The sequence below is a fragment of the Conger conger genome, chromosome 3, assembly GCF_963514075.1.
Source record: "Conger conger chromosome 3, fConCon1.1, whole genome shotgun sequence".
Classification (NCBI taxonomy): domain Eukaryota; kingdom Metazoa; phylum Chordata; class Actinopteri; order Anguilliformes; family Congridae; genus Conger; species Conger conger.
In genome coordinates, this window is record NC_083762.1 from 80,543,582 (window position 1) to 80,553,581 (window position 10,000).

The 10,000-nt window shown below is 46.1% G+C and overlaps 1 protein-coding gene across 1 annotated transcript in view; it reads left to right on the top strand.

Moving 5' to 3' along the window:
- LOC133125237 (diacylglycerol kinase beta) overlaps positions 1 to 9,203 on the top strand; it is an 82,229-nt gene extending 73,026 nt beyond the window's left edge. The window contains 3 exon segments of the mRNA XM_061237002.1: positions 2,305 to 2,395; positions 6,995 to 7,196; positions 8,288 to 9,203. Of these exon segments, the coding sequence (XP_061092986.1) occupies positions 2,305 to 2,395; positions 6,995 to 7,196; positions 8,288 to 8,412 (418 nt within the window). The 3' untranslated portion in view covers positions 8,413 to 9,203.
- Positions 9,204 to 10,000: the final 797 nt, after the last annotated feature.

Here is a 10,000-nt window from a genome sequence, read left to right on the forward strand (position 1 = left end):
TGCCAAATCCAATGTTACGAAATCTGTTTCAGAAATAACCCCGGTGTCAGGATGGGTTCTTTGTGATTCTTCCATAACCCTGTCTGTCACTGTAACAGCCGCAAAGCCAATTTTCTCCAAGTGCAGATCGGCAACACGGTTTCTGTTCGCCCTGCGATAGAGACTGCTCTCCCTCTCTGACGGAGTGAAGGCCCGTCCACACCAAGAACAATAACTATCACGATAACTATAACAGTAACTATAACTATAACTATAACTATAACTATCACGATAACTATAACAGTAACTATAACTATTACGATAACTATAACAGAAATTATAACTATAACCATAACTATAACCATAACTATCACGATAACTATAACAGTAACTATAACTATAACCATAACTATCACGATAACTATAACAGTAACTATAACTATAACTATAACCATAACCATAACTATAACAGTAACTATAACTATAACTATAGCCATAACGATAACTATAACAGTAACTATAACTATAGCCATAACGATAACTATAACAGTAACTATAACTATAACTATAACCATAACAACGTGAGTGTCCTCACTGATGAACAATAACGTTCTGTATATAGCTATTTTGAACGTGACGCCCTGTAAATTCAGATGGATTTTGATTGGCTGTCAGTGTTTTCTGTCGTTCATGCAGCTGGAATAAAATCGCCCTGAAAGCCATCCCAGTGATATCCTTATAGTTGCGTTGTGGACTCCGTTGGAGTTGACCAATTTTAAGAAATGATATTATAGTTATACTGAAGCAATAAGAAGATTACAAGAGCAGAGAAATCAAACCTGGGAATTAAAGCTGTAGCCTCTAGGTTACAAGCCCAGTTCAGTACCATTACATTACACTTGGCAGAGACACGTAGTAAACAGTGTGTGAATAGAGGGCAGAGGTAAGCAACACATGATACGGGGCTGAATAACATGGGCGGCTTAGGTGTTCCTTTAAGTGGATGGACTAGTGAACCAAAACAATGGGAGGATTCTGCTTCATTGTGGTGTCACTCCGTTCTTCTTCTGTGAAAATGACACACGGTGCGTGCTGCATGTCGTTCGCTGGGCTGAACGCATGCCTGGCGACGCCCACCCCGACCGTTTCTGTGTCACATTTAGGCCACAGGACCCCGAGTCGGGTCGGGTTCCCGTGCAAGTGAGCCGGCTCAGTACACGGCCCCTGGAAAACTGGGCCCTGTACACCTGTTCCAGTGAGATTAGCATGGTGACTATCAATATTTCAGCAGGGCCCGGACGGGTGGGGGGGTGCTGGCCCGGGTCTCGCAGACCTGTCCCGGTGGACGCGGAGGTGTGGGCAGGTGCCAGGTGAGTGTAAGGAGATCGGATCGAGCGGAGCTCGGCAGAGGAACTCAATATGAGCGCCCTTCTCACAACAACAGTCTCTCTTACGGTGTTGTCACTGTAAAAAAACACCCTGACAAATGACCCGGCGTCAGCTTTAACCAAGGCTCCGGTTACTAATCACCTTTTGCTTTTCAGGTACCCACCGTGATCATCCGTGGAGCTTGTATGACTGTAACTGTGCCTGTCTCTGGCGTTTCTGCTCTGTGTGTGTGTGTGTGTGTGTGTGTGTGTGTGTATACCCCACCATGCGAAATGCGGTTTTACAACTCACTTTTGCTAATGGCCTCTGCAAAATGACTAACTGTGATGGTTGGAAACGCCACCTTGGTTTAGGGGTTATGGGAAATGTTACCTCATGTGTTGACTGCATTCAATCCTGGCAGTCAGTATTAAATACCCATTTTTATCGATGTTATTCCACTAGCGTTTCCTTTGCTGCTGACACATGGTGTCCTATGATTCCATCTTGGCTCCATTACTTGCAGTTGCAGAGACGGGCTGGGTTTCTCAATTCACCGCTTGCAACTGGACTCCCCGGGTTCTGTAGCCCTGCTGATTTATAAGCCTGATTTATACTTAGTCGCGCGACCTTTTCGACCAGCGCCGCACGACATAAATGAAAATGTCGCAGGACGTTTTGCATCTATGCTTCACCGACGGCCTGTTATTATGGTTTTATTGTCTCTATGGTAACGAGACGTCAAACTTCTGGCAGGCAAACAGTTTGTATACAGTTTTTGAAAACAAGACGTGTTCATGACAATAACTTTCCGTTATTGTCCAATCAACGCCGTGTTGCCCGCGACCACAGAACATTCTAGAGGTGCAAGACACTGAGAGTCATTTTTGTCCTCTGCCTGCTGTTGGCTGCCCTCCATCTTGTTGTCGTGACCACCTTCTGTGTCGTTCTTTCCAGGATGAAGAATAAACTCTGGTATTTTGAGTTCGGCACCTCAGAGACCATCGCCGCCACCTGCAAGAAGCTGAACGAGAGTCTGGAGGTGGAGGTGAGGATGGAGAGGTCGGCCATTTTGAGTGTGTGTGGGGGGGTGGTGGTGTTTGACTGGTCTGCCATTTTGGGTATGTGAGGGTAGTAGACCTGGGTCAAATACATAATTTGATTCAAATATACAAATATTCCTATATTTACAAATATATGACCAAGGACCAATTAGTAATATTTTAGGGCCAGTTTTTAATATTTTATGAATTACATTACATTTGTGAAATACAAATAAAAATTTGTGGCCTTTTCTCCGTCAGGAGTGAACCACAGGGGTCCATCAGACCGCCAGATTCACATCTCTCTCCCCTATGAAAGGCCCTGGGTGAAATGTTTTTTGTTGACGTGCAAGAAAAGGAAAAAAAGCTATTACCTTGTCATAAGGATTCCAATTTGTTATGGTCTTCTGTCGGTCTGTAGGCCCGAAATTACCTTCTGGTGCCTGTGGGGAAATTCGAAAGGTCCTTTTTTATACACAGAAATAGAACATAATATGCTTATAAAAGCTGAAAAAGGCGTCTCCGCGTCAGGCTATTCTTAGCCCCGGACAAATCCTGGAGCAAACCTCAGAACACATCCCACTGTTTCTGCCTCTGACAGCACTCCGAGACATGCCAGGTCCTCGCTCTAGAGTTAAACCCTCTGTGAGAATGGGCACTCAGTCTAGAGTCAAACCCTCTGTGAGAATGGCCACTCAGTCTAGAGTTAACCCCTCTGTGAGAATGGGCACTCAGTCTAGAGTTAAACCCTCTGTGAGAATGGGCACTCAGTCTAGAGTCAAACCCTCTGTGAGGATGGGCGCTCAGTCTAGACCAGTGGTTCTTAACCTGGGTTTGATCGAACCCCAGGGGTTCGTTGAGACAGTGTCAGGGGTTCGGCAGGGGTCAAGACACACACAGACACTAGTCTCTAGACTCTAGTCTCAGGGGTGCGATCAAACCCAGGTTAAGAACCACTGGTCTAGACAGTGCTGTCCGGGCATGGGTGTGGCCTGCCAGTTCTCTCTTCATTCCGCATGGGCAGGGATTCAATCATAAACATGATCTGCAATATTGATTATTCACAGCAGAGTAAAATAAAAATATATATAATGAGTTATGTGAGTTAATGAAAATATGTTTATGGATCCTGGTCCTGGTCAGCCCAAACATGGGACTAAATCCGCCAGCTGACCAGTGACCAGTGACAGATATGAGTGAATTTTCAAGCCTTTGAAATTCCCACTCTGTTCTTTGCATGCCCAAAAGTGAGCCAAATGTGTCAGCCAAATGTTACGCAAATCTCACAGGGGACTCACGAGTAACACAATGTGCCGCTGCTTAAAATTGCCACAAATGATATATTTGCTTCATTATGTCTAATTAAAGCGGGGTATTTAAAGCTCGTCAATGAATAAACGAGGCGAAAAAGTCTTTCCCGGCCAGATTTCTATGTCAGACATGCCTTATGCTCCCAAAATACTCCTCTGTGTCTCTCTCTGCGATGATAAACACGCTCGTGGTCGCTAGATCAGTCAGGGACAGGCGGCAGATAACACTTTTTAAGTCGAGGCATATCAAGTCCAGGAGCTTTACAATTCTTAAGAATTCTGTTTTTATTTAGTTTTATTTAGTTAAGACTTTGAAGACCAGGTACTTTTCAATGTATTCTGATAAAAGAGCTGAACCTCTTGCCATGTCTGCATGCTTTTATGCCTTTAGTTACTGCAAAATGATTGGTTGATTAAATGTGATGTTAGCGCTGGGGCTGATCAATTGAATTATTTTGAGGCTTTCGCCAAATGCAAACATTTCATAGTTTTTTGTGATCCATTTCATTATAGCTCTGTCACATCAGGCATGTACCTTATACAAACGTATATTCGTATGTGTCTTTGTCTAGTAAGTTTAGTGAAATTAAGTAACCCCAACAATTCCAACTGTTTCATTACCATTAATTAGAATGATCATGTCAAAGTGCACTTGGTTTTTTGTTTTTTTTGGGGGGGGGGGAGGGGGGGAGATTCAGATTGGTTTCTGGCCTTGTCTAAGCCGTGTGTTTGAAGTGGGTACAACTTCAGGACCAGCAGTGAACCAGAAAATATTACATTTTATTTCCATTAGGCTGATGGCTTCTTCATTCGATTGGGGGATTTACCTGGAGAGACTGGGGTGTGTGTGTGCGTGTGTGTGCGTGCGTGGGGGGTTGGGGGGTTGGGGGGGGGGGGGGGGGGGGGTCCCGAAGGGACGATATGCCTCTCTGGACTCCCCATCTCCATGGAGATCTGCTGAAGTAACTCTCTACATTTCCACGCAAAGGCTCGGATAGAACGTGCCGTTGTTGTTTATCTGAAAGTGGGGACATGTTTTCACCCGTAGGAGCGGCATGTTCTCTCTGCCGTCTGTCGGATAAGTGCCCCCGGTGTCTAATTTGTTTGTAGTATAATCAGTCTCTATTGATGTTTTTATGAGCCTTTTTTTTACATTGTATTTTTATATTCCGCTTTGCAATTATGCTTAATGATGTGAAATGTCATCAACATGAAATTAAGTAATTAGTTAAAGTGATTTATGGGTTTTTAGCTTCTGCCTTCTATTAGCCAACATGTAGGAAATAACCCTCAATACTCAACGCCATCAACCGTGCCTCGCTTTGGGTCAGATACGTAATTGTTTTGGATTCTGTGCTTGATTGATCTTGCCTGGTGTAATTGGGACAACCGAGAGGACCAGAAGGCTGGTTCGGGGGTTTCTATTCGCCAGACGAGCTCAGTAAAGCAGAGGCAAGTATTTGAATCCAAAACAATCACGTATTTGACCCAGGGTTGGTACTGAGTGGCATTTAGGCCTTTTCTCTTCTTCATGGTCTTGTTTGTTCAGACCAGTCCGGTAGCTGCACTGTGAAACTGCCTGAGGGAGGTCTGTCATCATGGTGTTCTGTGTGTCTAAGTCAGAAGTTCCTGATCTTATTCAATAAGGCCTGGTGTGGGTGTAGACTTTTGTTCCAACCAACCGATTCTACTGAGCACGGCAAAGACTCTAGTGCAGTGGTAACCAACCCTGTTCCTGGAGATCTACCGTCCTGTAGGTTTTCACTCCAACCCTAACAAAGCACACCTCATTCACCAGCTAGAACAGGGCTGCCCAACCCTGTTCCTGGAGATCTACTGTCCTGTAGGTTTTCACTCCAACCCTAACAAAGCACACCTCATTCAACAGCTAGAGCAGGGCTGCCCAACCCTGTTCCTGGAGATCTACCGTCCTGTAGGTTTTCACTCCAACCCTAACAAAGCCACACCTCATTGAACAGCTGGAGCTCTCTTTGAGCTGCTAATCAGTATAATCAGGGGTGCCCAATTAGGGTTGAAATGAAAACCTGCGGGGGGGAACAGGGCTGGTTTCCACGGCTCTAGTAGCTGGTTTATAGAATCAGGTGTGTTACAGGTGCGCCCACATCGGCCCTTTCTGGACACGAGTGAGGGCCTCAGAGCCCTGTTTCACAAAGCAGGGTTACTGAGTGAGCTGGATAAGTGTGCTGAGTGGAGCCCAGATGCCTCGCAAATCTGGAGTATGGACTGAAGTAAAAAGAGCTGTTCCGGGTTTTACTCACTGCAGTAAAGTCAGTAATCCTGCTTTGTGGGTTTTACTCAGCGCAGTTATCCAGCTAACTCAGTATTCCTGCTTTGTGGGTTTTACTCAGCGCAGTTATCCAGCTAACTCAGTAATCCTGCTCTGTGGGTTTTACTCAGTGCAGTTATCCAGCTAACTCAGTTATCCTGCTCTGTGGGTTTTACTCTGTGCAGTTATCCAGCTAACTCAGTAATCCTGCTTTGTGGGTTTTACTCAGCGCAAGTTATCCAGCTAACTCAGTAACCCTGCTCTGTGGGTTTTACTCAGTGGAGTTATCCAGCTAACTCAGTAACCCTTCTCTGTGGGTTTTACTCAGTGCAGTTATCCAGCTAACTCAGTAATCCTGCTCTGTGGGTTTTACTCAGTGCAGTTATCCAGCTAACTCAGTAATCCTGCTCTGTGGGTTTTACTCAGTGCAGTTATCCAGCTAACTCAGTAATCCTTCTCTGTGGGTTTTACTCAGTGCAGTTATCCAGCTAACTCAGTAATCCTGCTTTGTGGGTTTTACTCAGTGCAGTTATCCAGCTAACTCAGTAATCCTGCTCTGTGGGTTTTACACAGTGCAGTTATCCAGCTAACTCAGTAATCCTGCTTTGTGGGTTTTACTCAGTGCAGTTATCCAGCTAACTCAGTAATCCTGCTCTGTGGGTTTTACTCAGTGCAGTTATCCAGCTAACTCAGTAATCCTGCTCTGTGGGTGTTACTCAGTGCAGTTATCCAGCTAACTCAGTAATCCTGCTCTGTGGATTTTACTCAGTGCAGTTATCCAGCTAACTCAGTAATCCTGCTCTGTGGGTTTTACTCAGTGCAGTTATCCAGCTAACTCAGTAATCCTGCTCTGTGGGTGTTACTCAGTGCAGTTATCCAGCTAACTCAGTAATCCTGCTCTGTGGGTTTTACTCAGTGCAGTTATCCAGCTAGCTGGATTACTACCTCCGTGTTTAAGTGCTGGTTTGTCATTTCTCCCTCTTCCTGCCGCCCTTCCCGTCCCGCAGTGCGACGGGACCGTCCTGGACCTCAGCAGCACCTCGCTGGAGGGCATCGCCGTGCTCAACATTCCCAGCATGCACGGCGGCTCCAACCTGTGGGGCGAGACCAAGAAGCGGCGGAACTACAACCGCATGAGCAAGAAGGTTCCGGAGCGCGTGGCGATGAGCACGGTGACGGACGCCAAGGAGCTGAAGTTCTGCGTGCAGGGTGAGCGCGTCGCGCCGTGAGCACTTTATTAGGTACACCTGTGCACCAGCTCCATAATTACACGACATTACGTTACATTAATGTGATGTTCTTATCCAGAGCGACGTACAGTTGATTAGACTAAGCAGGAGACAGTCCTCCCCTGGAGCAATGCAGGGTTAAGGGCCTTGCTCAAGGGCCTAATGGCTGCGCGGGTCTTATTATTGTAGCTAGACTGGGGATCGAACCACCGACCATGCGGGTCCCGACCAGTACATTACTGTAATTTAGCTGCCACTTTTATCCAATGTGACTTACAGTAGACTAGACTAAGCTTGATGTGGGGGTTTTGGGCCTTGCTCGAGGGCCCAACAGCTGTGCGGATCTTATTGCGGCTACACCGGGGCTTGAACCATCAACATTCCAGGCCTCAAGTCAAGTACCTTAGCCACTAGGCAGTCGTGTGGCAGCAACTCCGTACATAACAGCATGCAGACGTGGTCAAGAGGTTTGGGGTTTGGTTGTTGTTCAGCGCAAACATCGGAATGGGGAAGATATGTGATCACGTGCTGAGTATAGCCTGTATCTTCCTGTTCTTAGTTGCCAGGAGAGGAGCCCAGCGTTAGTCCCATAACCCTGTATGTCATAGCAGAAGTGTCTTTGTGTCCGCCTGTAGCTGATGTCCCTTTACAGGTGTATGTGTGTTATGATGGGGGCCCTGGTGTTGGAACACTGCCTCCAGAAACCAGGAAGGATTTCTGAACAATTCTGAACATACCGAAAGACACGCGTGTCGGGTCAGGTGTGCTCCTGCTGTTGCCCTTGACCAAGGCTCTGGCCTCAGAGCTGGAGCTGGTCCCTGGGTGCTGCACTGTGGCTGCCCACTGCTCCTCAGTAACCAGGATGGGTCACATGCAGAGGACACATTACCCCACTGCTCCTCAGTAACCGGGATGGGTCACATGCAGAGGACGCATTACCCCACAGGGTTCACTAAAGTATCTTTTGGTTCCTGTATCAATGTAGAATTTTTTGCTGAAGAGTTTTTGTTGTGTAGCTGCGGTAGAGTGTGATTAGATGCTGAATAGGATCTTTCTGCATGTTTGGTGTAGTTCCTGGGGTCAATGGAGCTGGTCCAAGCACACCTTCAACATCAGGGCTGCTGGGGTTTTCCGAGATTGAAGTCCCTTGGAGTGAAAATATTCTGCAATCATTATTCTACGTCTCCAGCTACTGAGCAAACAATGGCTGTCCGAGCTGTTTCCCACACGCGTGATTCTCCATGCGAAGAGACACCAAATGGAAGGCGAGCTGTTCCTCTCTCTCTCTGCGCTGAGTTTGGCCCTCTGGCTGTAAATGAGAATCCAGTTCACTCGGCCGTTGAGAACAGTTCTCGCTGTAAAACTAGTGTCTTCTTCTCAAGTGGAGTTTTTTCTTGACAAGTGAAATTTTCTTACCCCATTGTCAAATCTTGAAATGAGTCAAACCATCTCACCTAATTGGCAATATTTTTGTTCTTTTATAATTTCATTAAAAAAAGTAATAGCAGTAAGATTTGAAGTCTAATTGTATGACTAAAACACTTTTTGTTCATTTTTTTGTGCTGTTACCGTGTTCCTGTGGCCCTCAATTTATTCATTCTGATTAATCATTTTTTTGTAATTTCAGTTTTTTTCTCTCACTCAGAAACCCAGCAGTTTTATTCAGAAAGTACTTAAGGCTGAAACGAGAGCACGTGACATCACAATGAAAAGGGCTGTGACCTCACAATGAAAAGGGCTGTGACCTCACAATGAAAAAAGAACAATGACACCTCGGTGACAGTTCCACCACATCCCCCTTCGGTGTAATGTGACCCAGCGGTGAAACGTCCCTCAGAGGGGGTGGGGTTAATTTGTGAATTTGTGGCACCCCCTGCCTGCACCTTGGGGGCTGAGGACAGCACTGGAGCTGGCAGGACGGAAAGCCAAGGTCAAATCTGAGCAGCTGCTCAGCACGACCATGACTTAACCTCTGTATCTGCTGAGCCATGGCATTGTGTGTGTGTGTGTGTGTGTGTGAGTGTGAGTGTGTGTGAGTGTCTGTGTGCGTGAGTGTGTGTGTGTGTGTGAGTGTGTGTGTTTATGTGTGTGTGTCTGTGTATGTGTGAGGTGTGTATCTATGTGTGTGTGTGTGTGTGTGTGTGTGAGGTGTGTATGTCTGTGTGTGTGTGTGTGTGTGTGTGAGTGTGTGTGTTTGTGTGTTTGAGTGTCTGTGTATGTGTGAGGTGTGTATCTATGTGTGTGTGAGTGTGTATGTGTGTCTGTGTGTGTGTGTGGAGGAGGGGGGGTTGTAGAAACTGGACCCTTTCTGCATTGCACTGATAACCAATTCCTTTCCCATCACACTGTGTATATTTCTCCTTTTAAGGAGAGAGAGAGAGAGAGAGAGAGAGAGAGAGAGAGAGAGAGACTGAGACTGTACACTCCCTTCTCTCTCTCTCCCTCCCTCCCTCCCTCCCTCTCTCTGAGGGGTGTGTGGGCGGTTGTCGGTAGCGATGACGAGCCTAGGGGGGTCAGAGGGGGCAGTGTTTTATTTTAATAAGATCTCACCTTTTTATTTTTGCTTTTGAAGTGTATTCATAAACCCTTATAGAACTGCTCCATATGGCTAAATATACAGTGTTGAATAGGCCATGCAGCCCAGCCACATTCTCCTTTTCCTGCCTCTAAAGTGTCCCTAATTCTTAGTCTTAGTTAGCTCTCAGTACCTAGCACAGTATCAAGCCTGGTCTTGAAAACCCTCCTGTGTCAGATACATTATAAGATACAGTAATACAGTGTATA